Below are 25,509 nucleotides of genomic sequence, written 5' to 3'. Positions count from 1 at the left end.
AGGTACAAATAATTGGAGATAAAGTATCTGAATTTCACGACCTTGCCTCCAAACGTGCTCCTTCCAGTTTTTTTCTATATATGATCCCCCAGTTCTACAAGCTCTTCATTCCCGTTTATATGCCCCACCCTCCCTTGCCTTTTCAGTTCTTTCGCTTCTTCACTTCTGTTTAGGACATGGGGATCTGCCAGGCTCGGGATCCGCCGCCAGTGCCCTTTAAGGCCTTTCCCAAACCGTAGCTCAATTCAATTCATTGTTAAGACGTCTGAGAAGGGATCTCAAAACTGGACTGTAGGTGGAAGACAGCTGGTGCCATAAGCTGCCACCTACAGTCCAAGGATGGTCGTTCACAGCAACATAGATGGCTTTTTTCACTCCTCTTTCAAACCATCAGTCTTCTCTGTCTGAAAAGTGAACACTGGCATCCTCGAAAGAGTGACCTTGATCCTATAGATGCAGATGTACAGCTGAGTCTTGTCCTCTCAAGTTTTTCCACTTCTTCAGACATTCCCTTATGTCCATTTTGTTAGTTACAACAATCTCCCTCAAGATAACTGCTGACATTTGAATTTATATTATAATTGGTATTCTTTATGCTGAGACGATGAATTCAAAAACTGAGGTGAAAAAGTTGCTGGAAACACGCAGGAGGAATCAACTGGCCAATCACAATAGTTGCGGGCTCCTACGATATGACGTGTAGTTACATTTCTCAGTTATGTGAAAGGTTACGGCTTAGGGTTAAAAGGGGTTTATCCCACAACTTAGACATTCACATTACTCACACTCTCATTACACATACATATAGGATCTTGGGGGTGGGCACGATACACGGAATCCAAAGTACCATCAGGGTGTACACCCCACCCCTGGCGTCGTTGCCCACCTCTCAATGTTAAATACACGTAGACATTGAGGGCTAGCAGGAGGGACCATGCGCTTACCTGCTGCTTTCTGGCAGGTAGCTCCATGCCCTCCTGGGTTTTAAATGCACCTTAGAACACATATGCATCAACACTACAATGAGCGGGTGGAGGGAGGTTTGGAGTCTTCTCTCACCCCCATTCTCTGCGACCTGCTGGAGCGGGGGGGCTAGGAGGAGGAGTTGGCCGTCCGACTGCGGTCTGGAGTGTGGGGCCTCCCTGCTGCTGCGGAGTCGGGGCGGTCTGCCTCCCCCCACCGCAGGGAAAAGGGTAACACCACCTGGGTCTGGGTGCAGTTCCCCCTCCAGGGGCAAGGGTACCTAGACCCGGTTTGTAGAGTACGCTTGGGGAGTGTGATCGTGTGTACAGCGTCTCTTTATGTCTGTCTCCACGTTGGTTGAGTGTGGAGTAAGTGCATATGAGAGCATGAGGGGGGGAATGGATGTTTGTATCTGTGTGTGCCTGTATTTCTGTGTCTATATGTCAGGTTGGGTGTCAGGCGCCACCTCTCTGGGGACATCTTAGGCCCTCCAAGGTTTAAGATAAGATAAGATAAGATACACGTGGGAAATTTGTTTTGTCACAGCAGGAAGTGGACAGTGCAAAAGTTATGAGGCAAAAATTAGAATACAATAAGAATAAATACAGTACACAACTGTACAGAATAGAATAAAATAAAATACTATATACAGTAGAATAAAATAAAATAAATATACAATAAGATAAAAATAGAATACAAATACAAATACTATATACAACTGAGTAAAAATACAACGATGACAGAAAGGATTATTGCACTTAGTATTATTGCATATGTATGGATGTGTGTGCTTGATCAGTTAAAGTCTTTATTATGGAGTCTGACAGCAGTGGGGAGGAAAGACCTGCGAAATCTCTCCGTCCCACACCGTGGGTGCTGCAGTCTCCCACTGAAGGAGCTGCTCAGTGCTGTCACAGTCTGCTGCATGGGGTGGGAGATGTTGTCCATCAGGGATGACAGCTTAGCCGCCGTTCTCCTGTCACTCACCACCTCCACTGGGTCCAGAGGGCATCCTAGAACAGAGCTGGCCCTTCGGATCACCCTGTTCAGTCTCTTCCTGTCCCCAGCAGAGATGCTGCCGCCCCAGCAGACCACGCCATAAAAGATAGCAGAAGCCACAACAGAGTCATAGAATTTCTTCAGGAGTGGGCCCTCCACTCCAAACGACCTGAGTCTCCGCAGCAGGTACAGCCTGCTCTGCCCTTTCCTGTAGAGGGCGTCTGAGTTATGAGTCCAGTCCAGTCTATTGTTCAGATGAACACCAAGGTACCTGTAGCTGTCCACAGCCTCAATGTCCATACCTTGGATGTTCAGTGGTTGCAGTGGAGAATGCTTGTGCCTGCGGAAGTCTACCACCAGTTCCTTGGTTTTACTGGCGTTGATCTGGAGGTAGTTCAGCTGGCACCAGTCCACAAAGTCTTGGGTCAGACCTCTGTACTCCTTGTCGTCCCCATCAGTGATGAGGCCGACTATTGCAGAGTCATCAGAGAACTTCTGCAGGAAGCACTGGGTGGAATTGTGGGAGAAGTCTGCAGTGTAGATGGTGAAGAGGAACGGAGCCAGAACCGTTCCCTGTGGGGCCCCCGTACTGCAGACGACCCTGTCCGACACACAGCCCTGAGTCCTCACATACTGTGGTCGGTCGGTGAGGTAGTCCAGGATCCAGGTAGTGAGGTGATGGTCCACTCCAGAGTTCACCAGCTTGTCCTTTAGAACCGAGGGAAGAATGGTGTTGAAGGCACTGGAGAAATCAAAGAACATGATTCTCACAGTGCTTCCAGCGGTCTCCAGGTGAGCGAGGGAACGATGTAGGAGGTGAATGACGGCATCATCCGCTCCAATGCCAGGCTGGTAGGCAAACTGAAGTGGGTCCAGTGATGAGCTTATTAGGCGCCGAAGCTGAGCCAGGACCAACCGCTCCAGGGTCTTTATCAGGTGGGATGTCAGAGCCACCGGCCTGTAGCTGTTGAGGTCCTTGGGGCGTGAAGTCTTTGGCACTGGTACAACACAGGAGGTTTTCCAGAGCTGTGGGACTCTTCCCAACCTCAGGCTCAGGTTGAAGAGGTGCTCCATCACCCCACACAGTTGGTCCGCGCAGGACCTGACGATCCTCGAGCTGATGCCATCTGGACCCGCTGCCTTCTTGCCATTAATCCTCCTCAGTTCCCTCCTAACCTGGGTGGTTGAGAAAGACAGGCTGGAGCCTTGTGTTGAGTGTGTATTGGATGCTGTTGTTGGGGGTGGGGGGGAGTGAGCAGGGTGAATAGAGGAGGTGTGAAGTGTCTGAGGTGGAACAGCAGCAGTGGGGGTGGGTGAGTCTGCAGCCGATGTTGCAGACTGCCTCATGGCTGAGTCAAATCTGTTGAAGAAATGATTCAGTTCATTTGCCCATCTCACATCCCTCCCAGGCAGAGAGTTCTGCTGTTTGTGGCCCGAGATGGTTCTGAGGCCTCTCCAGACTTCACCAACGTTGTTTTGTTGAAGCTGGTTCTCTGGTTGTTGAAGCTGGTTTGGAGGCCTATCTCCACCTACCACCACTTCCCCTGCCAGTGGCGGACTCCCTCAGATATCGGTGCGTTGGTGGTTTTTTGTGTCCGGGGATGGGCGTCCAGGTACACACCGGCTCACTCCTTGGCGGCCGCTTATCGGGGCCTGGAGCCTGGGACTCGCTCGGGCCACTTCGGAGGTGGGGTGCCCCTGGCCTCTCGGCCTGGGGCTCGGTCACTCAGGCACGGCTGGCTGCCGGCGGAGCTCACGGGCGCGTCACTGCAACTCCCCCTGGCTTCTGCTCCGCGGCTGCTGAGTGAGCCCTCATCTGGGACTCTCCTCAGCTCTTACTGGGACAGTGGCGCGGCTGCCCCTCTGTTGGTCTTCCTTGGTCTCTTGTGTTCTGGGGGCCTCTGGATGTCTGGAGTTTTGATCTCCTCCATACCTGCTTCATGCCCTGGAGGACGGGGCTGTGGCCCCCCCACACCCTCTAGCAGATCATTACATGAAGGAACCTTTTTAAAAAAAAAAAAAAAAAAAAAAAAAAAGGGTTAAAAGGGGTTTTGGGTTACATCATAAGTTACAGCGCAGATTTCATTACTCATCCTTTGGACTGTTTGGCTCTCTCCCATCTGCTGCATGAAGCCAGAGGTGAGACATCAATATGTGAGCAACAGAGCCCAAAACCATCAGTACTGCTTCCCATTTACTAGTCGTGTGTGGGCATGGTTCTTTTTATTTCCCCAATTTTTTAAAACTGGAAATAAAATGAAAATGAGCTAAAAAGGTGAAAACTGTGCAATTCAGTCTCTTGCCAAGGGTACCACTGTGACATTATCTCTTTGTCACAGGCCCGGGCCTGTTAGTGTGCACACGTTCAAGCCATACACGCATGAGTACATGTGTGCCCATGTGCACGCACGTTTTCAGTGCCAATCTTGCTTTTTTGCTCAAAATGAAAGGCATCATGTTTGTCTACACGCGTTCATCTGCAGATTAGCCCCTGGCTGCCTGCTTGGCCCCATGCAGGAGAGAGTGGAAACACACACTTTCCAGCAGCCTTTGTTGTGCCACACTACCGGCTCGCAAAAACATCAACGCCTCTACCTTAATATTTTTCAACAAGGGGATGATACTCCAATTCACAGAACTGTTTCACAAGCTTTCAGGCTGAGTCAAGCAATATTATTGAATGAGATTAGTTCCAATTTATTCTGGCTTTATAGAAAACCTTGTATCCAATGAAACCGGAGGAAAATGTGTGCAAATATAAGTCCTAAAGTATCTGAGTAAACACATCCAAGTATTTTTGAATCTATTCGTTCCGTTCTGCTTGTCCCCCCCCTGCATGTTTTTTTTCTCTCTTGCTGTGCACTTGGATGTCATGAAAATCCAATTAGGTGGACTCATTCTGTGAGAACACCACAAAACCACACTCCATGATGGCAATCATATGAATTCTTCATATGGGATTTTAGATGCTCCCCTCTCTTTGCACACACCTCTTTGCACACACCGTGTCTACACAAAAGATAGAGTAATTGGCAAACAGATCTCCATACAAAATGCTTTTCCCGTCTCCTTTATGGGCTCTCAGCATAACAATGGGCACTTCTGTAATCTCTGCTGTGTGATTCTGAAATGAAAAACCAATCAAATGTGTCTCCTGTTGGGCGAATACTACCGTATGTAGAGCAGGTTGCCAGCATTTAGTGGCTCCCCCATTGATACATGAGCCAAAGAAACATAATAGTCTAATGTATTTGATTGTTTTAGACTTTTTTACAGGGGTTTTTTCAGCCTTTTGGTCACAGTCCTTTTGCAAATCAAATAAAAGCTCAAATATTTCTTATACGCTCATTGGCCACTTTATTATGTATGCCCATTCAACAGTGATTATTTCAGCCAATCACATGGCAGCAAATCAGTGCATTTCTGCATGTAGACATGTTCACGACAACCTGCTGAAGTGAGCATCAAACTAAGCATCAGAAAAAGGGTGATTTAAGTTTTGGTACTAGATGGGCTGATCTCAGTATTTCAAAAACTAGTGATTTACTCTGACTAGAGTTTACAGAGAATGGTTCGAAAAGGGGAAAATAATCCAGTGAATGGCAGATCTCTGGACGAAAAGGTCTTGTTGATGTAACTACTCATTACAACAAAGGTGTGCAGAAGAGCATCATGGGCAATGGAAGCAGAAGACCACACCATGTGTAACATTGAGGCTACAATGAAAGCACTGATCCATCCAGGCTTGTATCAACACTCCAGGTAATGGTGCGGGGGTTATATTCTTGGCCCACTTTGAAGCCCTTAGTATTAGTTGAGCATTGTTTAACCACCACAGTCTATCTGGGTACTGTGGTTGGTCATGTCCATCGCTTTATGTTAGCTAGATAGCAAACAGAAAAAAGTGCTTGTATGAATGTGTGTGTGAATGGATGACTGAGACATGTTGTATAAAGTACTTTAAGTGCTTTAACCACAGTTTTCCCATCTTCTGATGGCTGCTTCAAGCAAACTGGTTTCTTGAACGTGACATTGGGTTGCGGTCAAAAGACCTCCACAGTCACCAGATCTCAACCCAGTAGTGCACCTTTTGGGATACAGTGCATCATGGATGTGGTGCTATCAAATCTGCAGCAACTGTGATGCTATCGTGTCAATATGGACCAAAATGTCTGAGCACAGCACATTGTTGTGCCAATGCCGTGAAGAATTTTGGAGTTCTGAAGCCAATCCAGGTGTAACTAATGTGTGTGTGTGTGTGTGTGTGTGTGTGTGTGTGTGTGTGTGTGTATGTTTTAAGTATAGGTGAGGAATCCTTAAATTTTATGCTGACATTATGGTGCTCTCAAGAAGAGCAAAGTAATTGTTCTTATTATATTTTTATTGACTTAAAAAAAAAAGGTTGAACAGTGACAGTCAAGGTCTGTGTCATTAAATCAGTTATGAACATTTTGATTTTATCACTGTTAATCTTTGAGTCTGTGTATATCGCAGGACATTTTCAATAACGCGTATTAGGATTATTTGTAATCCATGCCATCAGAAGATCTTTTTTCCTTTGCTGTTGAGAAGCCAGGAGCAGCACCACGGGATTGTGCAGTCATGCTCTGTGGCTTCTGATGTATTGACTCAGTCGCTCTGCTGCTTCTTTTACCCTTTATCTTTGTCACTGTTTTTGTACTTACCCAAACAGTGTTTCTTTCCTTGAAGAGTGAATTAAAAGAAACAAGACTTAAAGTCTATACAACAAAACTCTGTGATGTCGCACAGCAGCACTTTGACCTTAAAAGAACCAGTCCATCCTCCTGAACACCCCTGCCTGACGCCCCCTTTTCAAAGATCTGGGAGAACTCATCTAAAAATGTGAAAACATTTCTACTTAAAGATGATTGTACAAATTGTTTAAAAAAAATAAAGACAAATTTCTATTTTTCTCTTAAATATATCCAACTCTTTGAAGGAAGCAGCTAACATTAGCATGCTAAAATGCTAAAAATCACAGTATTATCATAAAGATGCTAACCAGAGCCCTGTAATACAAAGCAAGTTCAGCACACCCAGAATATCTTTCTATTACCTTGCTTCTCTGACCCTAACACTGACAGTCAGGATATGCAGTCACACAAAGCTGGTTATCAACTTCCTAAGTTCACCTAGGATGCAGCACGTGTCCATGAAAAAAAGAAGAGCCGGCAGCACCTGACCATCACAATTACTGGTAACAGAGTGACTGATTTTATACAGGAACAATACACCAGGTCTAACAACGAGTTCACCTGAAACCTTGGCTAATTGTGACCCTCACCTGTTTTCACACCTTGGCTCATGTGATTAGGCAGAGGATCAGTAGGAGGTCCACGATACTCTTAGGGAAACTCCTAATAGGGCTTAAAAATCTGGGACTCTTCACCAGTTGCTCTTAGAACTGAAGAAGCTTCTCAGATGGGAAGTGAAACTTAAAGAAGTCCAGATGCTGTTCTTTCCAAGCTCTTTAGACAAGTTTTGTCATGATGTTACCAGTTTTTGGACCCAAGCAGCAGACTCAGACCCCTACAAACAAAATGTAAAAGATTTATTACAGTGACAAATGATTAAAGCCAATGATTAAAGTTATTAATGTCAGGGAATCTGACTTGGGAGGGGTAGCTGGTGGGCAGGCTGGGGGTGGTGGCAACCAGAAGTGATTCAGTGGAAAGTTGGCAGGTGGGTGAGGTACAGACAAGTCTGTAGATCCCCAGAGAATGATTCGTTGCATGAATAGCGAAGCCTGGTGATTGGCCGTCAGCGCTTGACTCGTCACAGAAACATAGATAGCCTACAGAGTGAGCTCCAGATGAAGAACTTAGAGACAAACCGGGGCCCAAAGTCACTGGACAAATTGCTTAGCAATAAGCACTAGACCACAGTGGATGGCGGAGAATTGTAGCCACAGACTGGCCCACCTCTCCATCTAAGAGAATAGAAATCGAAAGAGAGAGATAGAGATAGAAAGCAAAGGCAAAACGCCCCCATGCATGCCCAGACCCTGAAAGGTTAAATATGTAATACATACTTAAAGAAACACTGCTGCTACAGACAAAGCAGGGGGATGTGTGTGTGTGAGAGAGGAAAAGTACTGTAGACTAGAGCAGCACTACAAGTGTGCAGCTTTAACAGCTTTGGTCAGTGAAATTGGGAACGAGCTACCATATTAATAAAGTTTAGCCTGTTTGAAGCCTGGAAAGAAAAAAGTGCAGACTGTGTAAGTTAACAGTATCAAACTATCACAACTCTATCATTAAGCAACAGGAGAATGTGCTGTACTGTAATCAAGTAATTCATTAATTTAACATTAAAAACAAAAACTGTTGTTTAAAACTCTCAGCCGCAGCCTCGGTGATGTTTAACAGTCAGAAGGCACCTGCTGATCTCTAACCTGGAAGTTACCATAGCAATATACCCAGGTAAGAAGTGAACCACATTGGTAGTACAGACAACCCAGAGGTAACCCTGAAGTTACCTGGATAAGACAACGATGAGTGCCGTCCCTGAGCCTGGTTGTGATGGAGATTTGTTCTTTAAAAAGGGGAGTCTTTCTTGCCACTGTTGCCAGGTGTTTGCTCAAAGGGGGTCATTTGATTGTTGGGATTTTCTCTGTATTTCTCTTTAGAGTCTTTACCTTATGATATAAAGCACATTTAGGCATCTGCTGTTGTGATTTGGAGTTATATAAATATCATTTAATTAAATTGATACTTGGACTTGGTTTGCTGTGTTTGCTGAGATAGACAAATATAACCTGTGTCCTCTTCTCCATGCTAACAATAAAGTTCTCAACAAACACAGGACAGGGGCTTTCCTCAGAGCAACTTGGGCATGTTGCACAGCAAACATGAATTTGCAAGGCAGTCTATCTGCTAGCTGCTAAGATATTTTGCAGAATAAGTAAAAACTCTGACCTGATGGGTAAACAAAAGGCCTCTGGGTGTCTTGGTAATCTTGAGCAATCCATTCAGTGGATGCCAAGCTAGCTATTATGACATAAAAGGACGGTAGCTAACATCAATAAGCAAAGCAAACTAACAGAGGGAGAGGTGCTGATGTTAATTCCACTATATGAGCATTTACACTACATGACCCCTACATGAACTCTGTGTCACACATGCAAACAAAAATCAGCAAAAAGTATAAAAATAAAAACCATGTTTTATTTTTTTAAGAATCAGCAAAAGTTTTAAAGCCTTATTGTGCCTTTGTGAAACAGAATCCGTGTGTTTCGATATGTCGCTTTGGGATTTAAGTGTGGGTGTTTGGCCTGATTTTTTTTTTATTTTTACATTATTATTATCATTGTTTTAGTTTTGGTTTTTCAATTTCTTGGCATGTTGTATATGTGTGTATGTTCGTTCCGATCTCTGCTCTTGCAGCAGTTATGTTCTATGAAGCAGCACACTCATAGATGAGGCGACGCTTTTTACTGTTCAACCATTACAAAGTACTGTCCTCCTGCTGTTTCTCTGCCATTCCCTCACACTGCAGCTTCCCTCTTTTCTTCATTTCCCACTGAGCTCTTGCATTCCCTTCACACTGTTTATGTAGGCGGGATGGCACAATAAAACAGGAAAAGCTTCCTTGGGAGCTGCTGATTGCAGATGCATATGGTTCTCAGAGGAGTCAGTGGAGTGAAATGGTCAGAATAGGTCACCAAGCCCTGTGATGCAAGTGAGCCAAGAGCAGCCCAACAGAGACTGATGGAAACAGGCCACGGAGGTAAGGGGAGTGCAGCCTCAGTTGCGGGATACAGAATGCTGCATAGGGACTATCGTCAGTCTCAACCTTATTGGATTTCCCCCAGAAATGTTTATTTCTCTCACTGCCCTGCTGAGAAGTAGCTCTCCTACTTAGCTCATCACTATTTATTAAAGGAGCCCCTGAGGAGTCTGCACATATAATCAGGTCTGAGGGAAAATGGCTGGCGGAGAGAGCAACGGATTCTAGGGAGAAATAAGAGGCTAGAATTTACAGTACTTGCACTGCCAGCTCCTTCGCTTTATCTGAGAAAGAGTGATGATTGTATGTGTGTCGGAAAGGAATGATCACAACTTACAACGTTAACTAATGAGATTACAGGTTAAATGTAAACTTTAATCCGTTATAATGTTTACAAAGAAGTTACATCAAACATTGTTTGGTGAAAAAAAATAAAAAATAAAAAAAATAAAATAAAATAAATAAATAAATATATATATATATATATTAGGGGTGCAACGATACACAAAATTCACGGTTCGGTTCGATACTTTGGTGTCACGGTTCGATATTTTTTCGATACAAAAAAATGTTCATGCCTTTTTAATTTGTCATTCATTAAAATTATAAATATATATTTTAACTCAAAAGTACAGTTTTTAAATTTAACCCTAACCCTTGTGCGCGTTTTTTATTTTGACAGCGAATGCGCACCTGCGGACCACTTATGTGCAGCCCTGGTTATTTAGCTCGTCATATTGCAGCCACAGAAATTCTTTTGTCCATGAAACCATAAAGCTGCACTTTCTTTTTGCCTTATAGTCTGATTTGTCATAACTTCTCCGTTTTGTGGTAAGCTTTTCTTTGGCTGTCACTTCTTCACCCCGACCTGTCTTATTTGGCTCAGCAGAACTAAAATATATATACTGCTACTTTTACACACGGACTCACATAAGCTCAGCGATTCTCTGCGCGATCAACCTCTCACATGTTTAAGCTTGCTGCGGGAGATTTCACTTGTCATGTTTGCATAGTAAGCTAACGATTAATAAGACGATGTCAGAGGAATTGGTGCACAAATTATCATCACTCACAGATCAGTGCTGTCATTGCAAAGTGAAAGCAAAAAAACAAGCGCAAATTCAAACGCGACTTCAATATGTCACATATTGACAGTGGCTCACCGATGCCAATGACATAATTACCCAGCTACATTTCTGAAAGAATGCAAAAGCATTGACATATATTTTTCCTACAATAGCCCGACGGGCAGGGAAGAGATAGATTTTTGTAGCCCGACTGGAAAGATCGCTAGCTCCAGGACGTCAGGCTAGCAATTTTGCAAGCCCTGTATCTGATTGAGGAATCACTCATCTTTGGAAAAGAGAGTTTATTACAGAGAAATGTCTCTTTCCAAAATAAAAGCTATACGATCCGCTTCTTCTGGGCTATATTCTCAGCAGCATAAGGAGAATCACGTGCTAACAGCTGTCTAAATGACTCGGCTAAAGTTAGTAGCATGCTTGTTGTTTTTGTCTTTGCACTAGGATGATGTCGGCGTAAATGTGCAGTCATATTCGTTGTGTTCCCACTAGTGCTTTCAGGTTAATCTCGTTGAAATGACCTTAACGCCACAACACGGCAAATCTCCGTTAACGAGCTACCGCCGATCGCCCCGTGCATGGGGCTAGACGGCCAACACGTTAACGAGCTAACTGCGCTAACACACTAGTTCACACCAATGTAATTAAGCATTGCATGGCACATCCAACATACTGTTTTACTTTAGTCCATGACTCGCTTACCTTCAGGGTCATACGTCACATGAAAACCAAAATAATTCCAAACGCCAGATCTGAATGAGAGTGGGGGAGGTCCATCTTGCAAGGAGAGCTTAACTTCTGTCTCGCTAGCTTGCCCTGCGCTTAGGGTTGCCAACTCCCTGAAAAATAAATAAGGGACACCTCGTGGCCAGGGCCGGGCGACCCAGTTGTCTTCACCCTTCCCAGTGTGGTGAATTTTCTAGCTCTTTTTTTGTGTGTGAAATTATTTTTTTAACCATTTGACTTGAAGTTGATTTAAGTACATGCATATTCTATTCTTTGTGATATGAACACATGTGAAACAAATGATCATTTAGCCATTTATTTTTAGCTCAAAATGACAACATTAACACAGTAAAACAGGTCTCTTTCTTAAACAGAAGCCTGTCATGCTTAACTTTTGAGAATATAAGTAAATCTTTCTTTAAAAGCACTCTGTCCTGCTTAACTTAAAATAATAGAAAACAATAGAAAGAAAAATATTCTTGTAACAGTGCACATTTAGTGCATTTAGTACAATTGGCTTCAGCTGAGGTATTATTTCAGCTTTTCTAATGCTAATCAGCTGCTCCTGTTTGTAAACCCGCTTGTTCCCATGATTACGCATCATAACTCATCATCATTATTCATCTATGTATTACTTTTATGTATTAGTCATCAATTTGTTGTAATCATCTATCCTTGCAGTTGTTTATTACACAAAATAAATTATATTATCACACTTCTGGCCACATAGCGCTGATATTCACTGCACATGCCCATATTAACGTTTTCCAGCCAGGTGTTTTCCTTTTCCCATTCTTCCCTTTCTCTGAGGGGAACAAACATTGGTGCTCTAATGCTGGGCTCACACTGTGCGATTTTTGGCCCATTTTGAGCCGATTTTTGAGTGATCGGACCGATTTTGGCCTTCATCGTGCGTCGTGTAGTATACGTGGGGTAAAGAGAAGTGATTAACACCTCACGACCAGCTCCCGATCATCAATCGCTCGTGAGGGTGTCACCACAGGCGCTCACACTGCTCACGCGCAAACGTAAACGTTGGTGAAAAAGACGGCGCAGCACGGCTGTGCAGCGTGTGATCTGGACACAAGCGACGGAGGCACAACTTGTAGAACTTTGGAAAGCTCATCCGAGCCTTTTCGATGTGGCATCACAAAATTATCACGACCACAACAACCGTGAAAATAGTTGGATTTACACTGCTGCTCAATCACAGCTGCCTGATCAATGTTTTTCATTAGCAATTTAGCAAAGTTGATGGTAGTGGTGTGTCTGTGTGAGTGAAAGACAGAGAGAGCGAGCGACAGATTTTCTGTTATAACCTTCATGTTATGGAGGCACAGTGTGAGCACTCAGGTCGCATCAGAGCATCGGGCGGTATAGTGTGAGAGTACATCGTGACCTACCAACTTCTAACCCCTGCGAGTCAATCGTGCAGTTTGAGCAGGAGCTGAATAACGTGACTGAAAAAAATCGCACAGTGTTTGCCCAGCTTTAGGTGTACTGTCATCCGAGACTTGCACCGCAGAGTCGGCGTTTGTTCCCCTGTTGGCCATGCTTCTTGTTGTGGTCATCTGTTGTCTTCCGGTATTTTCTCCGCAAGCGACCTTTCCTCGACCAATGAGATGAGCGGTAATCTGAATTGTCATACTCGAATTGTCATAAGTGTGCTGTCAGCTCATTGGTCACAAAGCAGGAGAGGGGCTGGGAATTATGTTTTTAAACAAAGTGTTAATTCCATAAACATTTATAGACTACTTTTGATTCTCACTGTATTACGGGACAAAGTGCGTCCCTTATTAGCTCAACACGGGACGTGTACTTTTGTTTCGAAATACGGGACGATTCCGTATTTTAAGGGACGGTTGGCAACCCTACCTGCGCTCTTCCTCCTGACTATGCTGTCTGTGTTGAGCGCTCAGTGGATCTGCGCTCGACAGTGTAGCCTAGGCGGAGTAGTCGAACGCAGATTCACTGAGCGCTCAACACAGACAGCATAGTCAGAAGGAAAGTTGATAAAATAAATTACAAATGTTGTATTGTTTGATACATATGCGTACCGAACCGAAAGCACTGTATCGAACGGTTCAATATCGATACGAATATCGTTGCACCCCTAATATATATATATATATATATATATATATATATATATATATATATATATATATATATATATATATATATATATATATATATATATGTATGTATATATTAGGGGTGCAACGATACACAAAATTCACGGTTCGGTTCGGTTCGATACTTTGGTGTCACGGTTCGATATTTTTAAAAAAAAAAAATGTTCATGCCTTTTTAATTTGTCATTTATTAAAATTATAAATATATATTTTAACTCAAAAGTACAGTTTTTAAATTTAACCCTAACCCTTGTGCGCGTTTTTTATTTTGACAGCGAATGCGCACCTGCGGACCACTTATGTGCAGCCCTGGTTATTTAGCTCGTCATATTGCAGCCACAGAAATTCTTTTGTCCATGAAACCATAAAGCTGCACTTTCTTTTTGCCTTATAGTCTGATTTGTCATAACTTCTCCGTTTTGTGGTAAGCTTTTCTTTGGCTGTCACTTCTTCACCCCGACCTGTCTTATTTGGCTCAGCAGAACTAAAATATATATCCTGCTGCTTTGACACACGGACTCACATAAGCTCAGCGATTCTCTGCGCGATCAACCTCTCACATGTTTAAGCTTGCTGCGGGAGATTTCACTTGTCATGTTTGCATAGTAAGCTAACGATTAATAAGACGATGTCAGAGGAATTGGTGCACAAATTATCATCACTCACAGATCAGTGCTGTCATTGCAAAGTGAAAGCAAAAAAACAAGCGCAAATTCAAACGCGATTTCAATATGTCACATATTGACAGTGGCTCACCGATGCCAATGACATAATTACCCAGCTACATTTCTGAAAGAATGCAAAAGCATTGACATATATTTTTCCTACAATAGCCCGACGGGCAGGGTAGCCCGTCTGAAAAAAATCGCTAGCCCATTATTAGCTTGATGAAAAAATGTAAATACCTTACTTATAGCTATGTTACTTATTTCTTTTTTACAGCATAAATAGCAAGCTGTGATTTGAAAACTACAACTGGGAGTACAAACCATGTACTCCCTGCATCCATTACTCAAATTACTCAGTCCTTTTTGTCTCTGTCTTACAGTACTGTGGTATAAATTAGGCTTGTCAGGGTCTCTTAGAGTCGCTGACACTTTAAAGAAGTTGCATCTTACGTCACTTTACACTGCCAGCTAAACGCTCTTTTCCTGTTCTCTTTCTTCCCACTGTGGGCTGTTGTCTCTTTCCTCCCCCTGTAGTTGTGTAATATTTAATATTCAGAACATTCAGACACAGTTCAGTGCTGTGGCTGCACAGGAGACATATTTAGTGACTGAGGAGAGCCCAGATGCATTGATATAAAGTGTTCTCTCCTTCACTTTTGAGAGGAGTGTCAGCTTGTCAAGCTTTGAGAAGGATTACTTTCTGACTTGTACTTCATTCTTTACCGGAGTCCTGTCATAGAGCTGTGTGATTAAGTTTAGCTTGAAATTTGTAAGGCAAGCAAAAAAAACACAAAAATAATGCAAGCATAAAGATGACTCATGCATTTGTACAGCAGCCTATATATATATTAGTGTTTATTTTCAACTATGTATATGTCACCGCTCTGTAGGGATGGGAATATTGCTGCATAGATTTTTAAACCCTTTTCATGCCAACTTATGTTGCAATTTCCTGACTGTTCCTCTAATATCCACTGCAGAGTCACGCTCTGGGCTTTTCTGAGATGACTTGACAAGTATTGAATGGATTAACATAGCATTTTAGTATTGATTTCCATGCATTTTTATTTTTATTTTATTTCCTGAATTACAATTAGCAGATTAGAACACCCACACCTAGTAAACAATGAACTGCCACCAATTCTTCACACCACATCTGACTTTGGCTGTAGCATAAGTTTGGCATGTTTATAATTGTCCTGCTATAATGAAACTATCCTGTACTGTTCTTTCTTTTAGTTTAAATTAGTAATGTTAGCATTATGTAAAAAAAAAAAGTGCGTTTTGATGAGGATTATTTACATGGAGAATGCCTGACTGAGGTTTCAGCATAAATCCAGAAGTCACTGAGATTGAATGTGAGCTATTTAACCTGCAGGTGACTCTTACACTGTCTGGTTCAAGCCCAAAGTGATCATTAAGTCAATAAAAGACACTTCAACTGCACTCCAACAACTGCTCTGTGAGCTCGGAGATGGTCTGTGGAGTAATGACTGGTTCCCCTCTGGGACTAAAAACATTGTGAGACCTCACTAGAAGCCACTGATAGACATCCTGATCACTCAAGTGTAAAGAAACCAGATACAAGACCCTGCTGCATCCACTGGGACCTGTGGAGGACTGTACACGAGCTTTTTGTGTTGTTTTGCCACTGCTTGAAAGTTTTACCACAGCATTGTCTTTCTCTCTGGTTTAAACAGTGAATCTAGTTTTAATAGAAAAAAAAACCTAGTGTGTGATTAATCCTTTAAGAGCGGCATCAAGCTTTTATTTTGGGATGTTCTCTGTGATTGCATAACAACATGCAGTGGTAAATCTTTTTTTTTTTTTTTTTGATGTAGCTACTTTCCCTCTATCTGTGATTTCACGCTGTTTTCGAGTATTTCAACAACCGGGATCTTTTTGCATTCCCTCAAAGGAAATACATAATAGCCTTGTAGCCAACATTGTGGACAAATATATTGTATCATGGCCACTTTTTGTTATGAGCTATTACTCACTCTTACTGCAGTAGTACACAAACATGAGTATGAATTTTATTATTCTACAAAAGCCTGATGATAATATAACAAGCAGCAGAGCTGGTACCGTAGGGCCAGTTCAGTTTGTATTTATCTCTTTTTTGCGCAGTTTGTAGCTTGAACACCTGCAAGTAAAAGAAATACTGTGAGAATTACATTCCTCACTGGATTTCTGAGAAGAGCAGCACTTTTCATGGGCACCTTGGTGATTTTTAGTGCTGAATCGATCTCTGCCAGTTTACAGATTTAACAAATACTGTTCAAATCAATTAGGGGCAAAAATATCCAGAAGGATTCTTAGGCTTTTCTTCCTTGTCAGTGTTGCCAGTTTCTCACAAAGGATGCCACACAACTGCTGTAAACAGGCTGATTATTAAAGTTTCACTAATTTTCCTTTAAGTGTAAGTGCATTAGAGTAGCCTTATGCTACTATTTAGACTATTTGTATTTCTGTAGTGTTAATTCACTAATCTTCAGTTGTGTTTCCTTTGCTTGATAAAGGCTGCAGAGCATCAGCTGAATAATGGCGTGACACCAACACATGCATTTTTTCAACATGTTGCATTCTATTAAGATGACCCACAGGAGACTGCTCTTCATGTATGGATGCTCACTAAAATGCTACACAACAATCACTAAAACAATGGAGAAGTTGAAATCACAAAACAATAAGAGAAAATAATTAAAAAATATAGAACATGATTAAAACATAATTCTAAATATCTAAAGCTAACATCTTATACTGTTCACAGAATGACACTCGTGAAAAGGCTAAAGAGCAAAGGTGAGCTTTGAAAGCTATTAGAGAAGCAAACAACCTGACCTGAAGTGTTTTAGTGTTTCAGAGCTGCAGCTGCGAGGCTGTAGAAACCAGTCTGGGACTATTAACAGCTGCTGATCAGCTGGTCTAAGCATTCAACAAGGGGTATAAAACTGTAATATCTCTGCAAATACTCAAGGAAAAGCCCATGCAAGCATTTATATGTGAACTAAAGGTATTTAAAGTGAATCCTTTACCTCACAGGTAGCCAAAATAGGCAAAATATATGTTTACCAGATACTTAGGCAGCTGACTGTGCGAAGACTGCCTGTTATTCACAGACCTGCAATTTGTCAGCGGATCTCACGATTCACTGTACTCTGAGCATGGTCTGAAAGATGGCAACCTATCACTGCATCGTCCAAAAATTGGATACTCTGATCGAGACTAAACATGCGGCTTTGTAGAAAACTCTATAAATGTTCTATATGATCTCATCTATATGTGCACATCTCAAAAGGGAAGCAGCTGGCAGAAAGACATCAAATTATCTCGGAAACAGCAACACAAAGAAATATTATTTCACACGCGCGCGCACAAACACACGGAGTATGCGCACTCTCACAGAGCTGCCTTAAGTGTGTTTATCTTTGTTCCTATAGAGAGATGAAGAATACCATCTGTCATATTACCCATTTCACTTCTCACATATAACCGCCCTCACAACATGAGACGATATTACATCAAAGAAAGAGGCTTGACTGGGGAGGGCCGCTATATTCATTGGCATGGAGACATGCAATTGCATTTTAAAGTGCAGTAACAAATTCAGGATGAAAGCAAAGCCTTATCTTTGGTCTCATCTGCCAACCTGGTATGGATTGGATGGGGAAAGTGATTGGGCCTTCTGTTATAATTTAGTCTTCTCTTCAATCTTGGAACTTTGCTGCCACTCTCCGATAAAATCGTACGGGGCTGGGACCATGTTATTGATTGAAACATTAGCCTAAACATATTTTATGTCAGCACTTTTACCTTTAAATCAGTCTCTGTTCAGAGGATGTGCTTTATAATCTGGGTTATGTTCATCAAAGATTTTGATTTATTTTATGTTCTTTTATTTCCTTGGGACTTTTTTTTTTGTTCTTTGTAGCCTGCTAAGCCAAGGACATTGATGCTGTTATTTTGCCACAGTCAAAGAAACCTTTTTATAAATTTTCTTTCAGACTGCAAGGGAGTGAATCTATTACTGATGGAGGCGAGGAACGGAGAGGAATAGCATAATGATACGGTCACATCCCACTTGATGTCATGGCAAACAGCACATTTACCACACATGGCACATCCCGGCGAGGCTTTGCTTTGTTCGTTTTGATACATTTTCAATCAAATCTTGGTGAGAGTGTAGAGAAACGCGCACATAAAGGATGCGCAAATATGAAATGACACGCATTTTTACAACCAGCTGAAGGCACGCTAGTGATGAACAGAACAGAATGACCAAAAAAAGGATCCATCCTGTAACTCGTAGATGTACAACAACATATGCAATCATTGGGCACGTTTTCTTTGCTTTCTCCGCAGAGTGAAGTTAAAAGAAGGCGTGACGTTCCTCGGCGCTCGCCCCAGCAACCCCACCCAGTGGATAGTTAGTCAAGATGTGAGGAGCGAAGGCCACCGAGTGGTGACTCTCCACTGCCGCAGGAAGGAGTCCAGCTATGATCAGCAAAGGTCAGCCCATAAAGTGCTTTTCTTTGAATGACTATATCGAGTTTGGGAGAATGGCCTCTTAGTGACTTGTAAACATCTTCATGACCTTCAATTATAAGACATTAAAGTAAGTTCCTCACTGATGACAGCTTTTTAGTATGTGTATTTATTTTTTTAATGTGTTCATAACTACTGAACTCAACAGCCTGACTTCACATTAGCCGCTAAAAAAGTAGTTGTCACTTTTCGGATGTGCACAATTTGAGTTAGTAGCATCAGTTAGATGGCTTCAGTAGGCTTATCTCCAGAGTGATTTTTACTGTTGAATTAAAAAGTTGCTGATCATTCACATTTGGAAGGAGACACACACACACACTCACAGGCACCGTGTGAATGGTTATTTAAGCGATGTTCTCTTTGCTCAAATGACACACTTGACTTGACATAAAGGCCACGTCTGTTGACACAACTGTGGAGAGAGAAAAGTTAATCGACTATTGCAGCATCCCCTCTTCCGTCTCTCTCTCTTTCCCTCGTGCTGTCGTTTTTATTTGCGTACTTACTCTCTCCACTAGCAGGCCTCAAAGTTGTTTTGGTCATTTCCCATCTGCATTCACATCCTTAAACTAATCTGGCAGATAGGAACGTGATTGCCAGCGCAAGAGGAGGAAGGGGGGGGGGGTAGAAAAAAGGTTGCCGCGTTAATTAAGTGCTGATTGAAGGCCTTTGTGCGTTTTAATAGTTTTTCCTTCTCGGATAAGGAAATAGTTTTAATAAATCTAACTTTCTAGTGACAGGTGTAATTTTATGGATTAGAGGCAGATGTGAAGCTGGGGAAGGCTTACTTATTCGCTCTTAAGCTTTCGTTCCACTTAGCAAATTCTAAACCACTCCCTTAAGAAAACAAGACTCCTGACATTGCAACTGCAACTTTATAATCAAAGTTGTGCAGGGGTTATTTAAGTGTAGAGCAGCCTGTGAAACATGTGTAATTTAAAGCTGCTGGTCCAGTGATTTATTTAGACATGTTACTATTAGTGGATCATCACAAGGAGTGATTGTAGGCTAACTGCAGTGTTACAGCACATAAAACAAAGACAGCTGCGCGTGCCGTTGAATAGTTGCGCGTCTAAAATTAATAGATTTTAATAGATGTGTCATTGTGAATCTGCACAACTACATATAAGCCAGGAGCTGAGTCATGCTGTGTCTGTTGCAGATGCTTATGCTCAGATTTCAGTGGCCTTTTTATGTGAGGATTTAATATTTTTGCTTCTCAGAACAGGCAGTACATTTTTGGACTTTATTAACAGCCAGTTTCATACATGAACTGCCCCAAGAACTCAAAGTCGCCTCCGCACTGAAAAAACTTTTCAGACGCTCCATTCAGTCGCATAATAAGGTTTGACAGCTCAGTCTTATCATTATGTTTGCGTCTGTCTGTTCCAGCCTATTTTTACTCACATAGAAATAATGGTGAGAATATCTTAGGCTAACATGTTTGTTATCATGACCGAATAAGATATTAAATGCACTCTGAGGCTGCTGAAAGCTGAAATTGATTTCTGTTTGGGAAGTTTTTTGTTGCTTTAAAGCAGGGTTCCCCAATCCCAGTCCACGAGGCCCGGTGTCCCTGCAGGTTTTAGATCTCACCCTGGGTCAACACACCTGAATCACATGATTAGTTCATTGCCAGGCCTCTGGAGAACTTCAAGACAGTTGTTTATCTATTTAAATCAGCTGTGATGGATCAAGGACACATCTAAAACCTGCAGGGACACTGGCCCTCGTGGACTGGGATTGGGGACCCCTGCTTTAAAGCTTGTGAGATTTTAAAGGTGTTGGACTAGAGTTGATCTTACATCATATTTTGTTACAAACCTGAATACTAAAATGCATTTTAGATCTCTGTAGTACAGTTGTGATCAGGCTCATCACAGGCATGAGTGCTTTGCTAATTTGGGGCTTTTAATGATTTTTTTGAACTGAATGGAGCGACTTCACCAGTGGTCAGTATAAGAAAAGCAAAGATTATTCTGAACTTTGAGTCATACAAAGCTACTTTAGAAGTGTCCAAGAATAAGGAAGCTTTTAAAGGTAGCATGGGTACCAGATGAAACTCGGAGGTCATGTTTCATTTGTTCTGGCAGAATTCATCTGGACTCCTTCCGGTTTACACAAATGTTCTCACAGCTCTGCCTACAGTGCACAATGCCACACGTTTTTAAGATGACTTTTTATAGGTCTAATTATTGTAGGTCCAATAAGTATTTTGGTCTAAGGCTGTTACGGCGAGTGAGATGAGCCGTGTGGAAGAAATAAAGGAGGATCCAAATGCAGGCACTTGCAAAGGTGTGAGGGTGGTTTATTAAACACAAAATAAAAATGGGCAAACGGCAAAAGGAACAGAAGGCTATCTAAACTGAGAACAACTAAACTAGTGAACACAAACCCGGACATGAACATGAAGGAGGATGAGCAGCCGAGAATGACGACGGACAGCAGGGAAAACACACGAGTGAGACATGGTGGATATACAGACGGACCAGCAACTACAATGACAGAAGACACAACTTAAATACACACAAAGAAACACAGGGAGATTACACACAGGTGGTGGACACAGCTGGGAGTAATTAATGAGACGAGACAAGGGAGGTAAACTGAACACACTCACATGAGACGCAGACCTTCACAAAAAAACAGGAAACAAGAAAACACTGCACGAAGACGCAGACACAACACTGAGACAGACTAGACACTGAACTAAACCTGCAATAAACAAGAGAACACAAAACCTACGAACTAATCCCTAAACAAGAATAACTAAAACATAGATTCATAATCACCATCATCATCATCATAATAAGAAGAAAAGAATCCAAAATGCAAAAACACACCAAAACATAACAACTCATAATACTGGGTCAAACTGACCCAGAACTGTGACAAAGGCTGTGGATGACACCCTTTAGAAGTCAAAACTGACCTGAGAGCTGGCACACTAATCTGCATTTGTCCGGTTATATGAGGCTAGCTTAAAGGTGTTTTTCTTCAAGGTCACTTCTCAACTTGAATTTCAGTTTTAAGTTTTTCAAAGTTTATCCAACTGCATGCTTCGCCTTAGAAACTCATATATTCATGCACCATATACACTTTGCTTTACTTATAGGTCTAAGCAGAGCTACAGCAACAGCCTAAGTAGGACTGAGCAGCAACACTTGGCAGCTGGCTCCTCCTTGCCTCTGGAGCTATTTTCCTCCTTTAAGCAGGTTTTATTCTCTCCACGCTATTCCGCGACCTCACCGTCTCTCTCACCCACACGTACACATTCTCCATTACAGTAGTAAAATCATGTTTTATTGATTTACTAAGTGAAGAAGCCAGAGACAAGAGTGAGCATATCTAGTCTAATCCCAGCTGTTTGGGCCATGTACATTGGGCTGCTCCTTAATCTCCACAGCTGTCAAAGTCACTTCACAGAGAAGACCAAAGAGGCCCCATGATGGCTATACAATGCACAATGCTCCAATTTTTCTTTCGTCTGGTCCTCCCCGCTCAGAGTGTTTTCAATGAAGCTCTTTTAAAAGGGGATTAAACATTGCTATCTCATCTGTTGAGCTGTCATTCAGTCTGCTTTGGTCTCTCCTCTGCTGCTTCCATGCAGAGGGGAGGATGAGGGATGTGAATGGTATAGGTCAAACAAGTGAGGATCCCATTTGCATTTTAAAGTTGTTTTTGAACAACAGGATGTATACACGATTATCTAAATATGAGTTAAGCACTCACTTGAGGATTTAGTTATTTACTTCTTCACTGCGACTCTGGAAAGCCATTCTTCTGTAAGAATAGAGTCTGTTTTCAATTGAAAATTTTCCTCATCTTTTAAAAGAAAATGTCCATAACCCTGCATAGGTTACAGTTAACGATGGAGCAAATTAGACCCACACTAATCAAAAATATGTTCCATTTACTCCTAAAGTGCTTAGACCAGTCTTACATCTCAAAAGTGTGGATTTCCTTGTACCCACAAGTTCACTGTACATATACAATTACAATAAAGGGTCATTCTATTCTATTTTATTCTATTCTATTCCTGTTTGCTACTATGTTATACTGCTGCACACTCAAAAGTCAGCAGAACATTGTCCTGTGCAATTTCCTGGACATTTTGAGTCATTCCTCTTTCCTGTACTGTGTGTCTGATTACACGTTGTTTTTACCATTAGGATGCAGCCCTGAAGTCACATTCCTCATGACGGCGTGTGGAAAACAGAATCATTTCTGAATAGAAGATAAATCTGAAAAGAATCTAATGGTTGACCAATTACTATGTTTGTGCATTCTCAAACATTTATGACAAGCATTCAAATTTTCCATTGAATTTAAAGGATTTTTTTTTTAATTTAGAAGAGTGTGCTCACCTGGCTCTGCAGCTCTTATTTAAATCAGTGCATTATGCTAACAAATACACAAGTTGTTAGTAAAATGCTCTCATGATTTTACCAATGTCGGGTTGTTGACTTCACAAACAGGCTGCAAAGGGACAAGGCAGGAACACAGACTTTTAATCATCGTTTTACATGCCATTTGTACAAATGAATAATTTGCACTGTCACTCTACCTTGGACTGCTTCCTAGACTTAAGTGTCTTTGAATAACGTCTGTGGAGCTGCTAATTGAAGCCTGTATGTATGTTTGCCGTGACGGTTGTCCAGATCCGATGTGTGCATGAAAGCACGACATTAATGACGGTGTGTCAGGTGTACACTATGTGCCGGTTCAGCCACTCGCTTTAAGCGGCTCGCCCTGGCCAGCTGAGTCCCTACTTTGTACACGTTCACACCTGATGCTCTGACCACACCTGACTCCCTGTGACTACACATGTAGGAAATACATGAAAAAAAACTGCTTTCGCTCAACCCTCATTTTTTTGTATCATCATCTAATTGTTGTAAATCAAAAAATAGATAATATGATTTTTGAACTTCTTTTCCTAAGCTCAGACATGGGTCTACTGGTTTACACACTAATAAGACCAATAAATTATCCCTAGTTTGATCCCGGGAGGAGGCGTAAATCCCTTCGGGGGTTGTGTCAAGAAGGGCATCTGGTGCAAAAATCTGCCAAATCAAATCTGCAGGGTTACCTGCTGTGGTGAACCCTTATGAATAAGGGAGCAGCTGAAAGTAGCTATTCTTCTTAGAAGTTGTTGAATTTGATCAAGATGAACAGCTGAATCTGTTCCTCAGCTCTGCAGACTGAATTTTCCTATGGAAATGCAAACCTGTGCACTTTTCCCTGACCGACAGCATCTCTACCAATAACAGCAATAGCGAGGTGACAGCTTTTCATCAAGGGTTGCTACAGTGAGAAGATGCGGTGTGCTTTTAACTGGAAACAACAGAGCTGAATTCTCCCTAAAGCCACCAAAGGAAAAGCTGACGGCAGGTCTTTCCGATTCAATGCAACGAAACAACAACAACACCACAGTGAGATAAGAGCTGTTCACATTGTTGTTATGAAAAAAGTCAAATCAGATCTGCCCCAGTTGTGCTGTGTCACATAACACATTACCTTATAGCTCAGTTCCTAAAGAGTTTGTAAGTTAGTGGTTTTCTATTTCTATGGTCGCTATTTTGAAGCCAACAATAAAGCAAAGGGGTAAAAAAAAAAAGAAAAAAGAATGAACTCACCTTGTCATAGTCAAGACTTAAGCTATCAAAACCAATGTATTTTGACCTGAAATGAGAAGCGTGCTTTTTCCCTCTGTTCAAAAACAAAGATGCAAATTTTTGGGGTAGAAAAATATGTCACTTTTCTCTCTGCATACCTTCGATGTGCCACGCAGCAGCACCAAGGAGAAGACGCTTGGCCCCTTTTCCATATTTCTCTGCTCTTTGTTATTTGTCATCCTGTGTTCTTAATGAATAATTGATATATTGTAAGAAGAATGATTTTTCTCTAGGCACTTCCTGTTGTGTTTATGGGCCTGTGTGATGGGAGATGACAGTCTTGGATCTTAAGTGAGCATTTATGGCCTCATTTATATGTAAATTATTATTTAACCTTATATCCACCGCCCTTTCTTTGACAGGTTGAGATTCTTAGCAATGGGGCTACAAAGACAAAAATGCCCGTGTGGAGTGCACATGTTATTGGGTGAAATGCACTAGATTGAAAGCTTTCCTTTGTCTTCATTAAAGGTGAGCTCATTCAAAACGAAAGCAGTCCTGCTTCTTCAGCATGTCACAAGGCATAAGTGGAGACCTCGGTAAAAGTGCCATGTCCAGCCCTTGGTTGTTCATTATGTCTGTCTGGGTGCAGATGTAGCTCTCTTGAGAGCCACCACTTCATTAATCGCCCACACCACACCCAGTTGAGGGTCGGCAGGCAGTTCACTCATTACAGCCATTTCACGAGGGAGCCAGTCCAAGTAGGAGCAGGGGGGGAGGGAAGATATAGTATATATCTAAAAATCTTGCTTAATTTAATAACGGTCTCATCGCAGCCTGTTTTATATTGTCTGAATCACATTTGCATAGAGTTCGGATTAATATAATTAAATTCGGCATTCATCCATTTTGCTATAAAGACACGTGACTTTTCCACTAAAGCAGCAGCTTGTAAATCTCATCAGTGTGAATACTTAGGATCCCAGATGGAAAGAAATCACACAGCTGTGTAATAACGGGT

At 42.1% G+C, this 25,509-nt stretch overlaps 1 protein-coding gene across 1 annotated transcript in view; it reads left to right on the top strand.

The window, feature by feature from the left end:
- The window catches only part of LOC147317053 (transmembrane protein 132C), a 167,539-nt gene that overhangs the window by 62,950 nt on the left and 79,080 nt on the right, over nt 1-25,509 (top strand). The window contains exon 3 of the mRNA XM_086313656.1: nt 18,688-18,834. Within this exon, the coding sequence (XP_086169782.1) occupies nt 18,688-18,834 (147 nt within the window). The remainder of the gene's footprint in view (nt 1-18,687; nt 18,835-25,509) is intronic.

This window comes from Aulonocara sp. 'chitande type north' Nkhata Bay, linkage group LG12, assembly GCF_057382095.1.
Source record: "Aulonocara sp. 'chitande type north' Nkhata Bay isolate Kocher_YH1m ecotype deep benthic linkage group LG12, A_spYH_male_GT1.1, whole genome shotgun sequence".
Taxonomy (NCBI): domain Eukaryota; kingdom Metazoa; phylum Chordata; class Actinopteri; order Cichliformes; family Cichlidae; genus Aulonocara; species Aulonocara sp. 'chitande type north' Nkhata Bay.
This window is presented reverse-complemented; position numbering and strand designations above follow the sequence as displayed.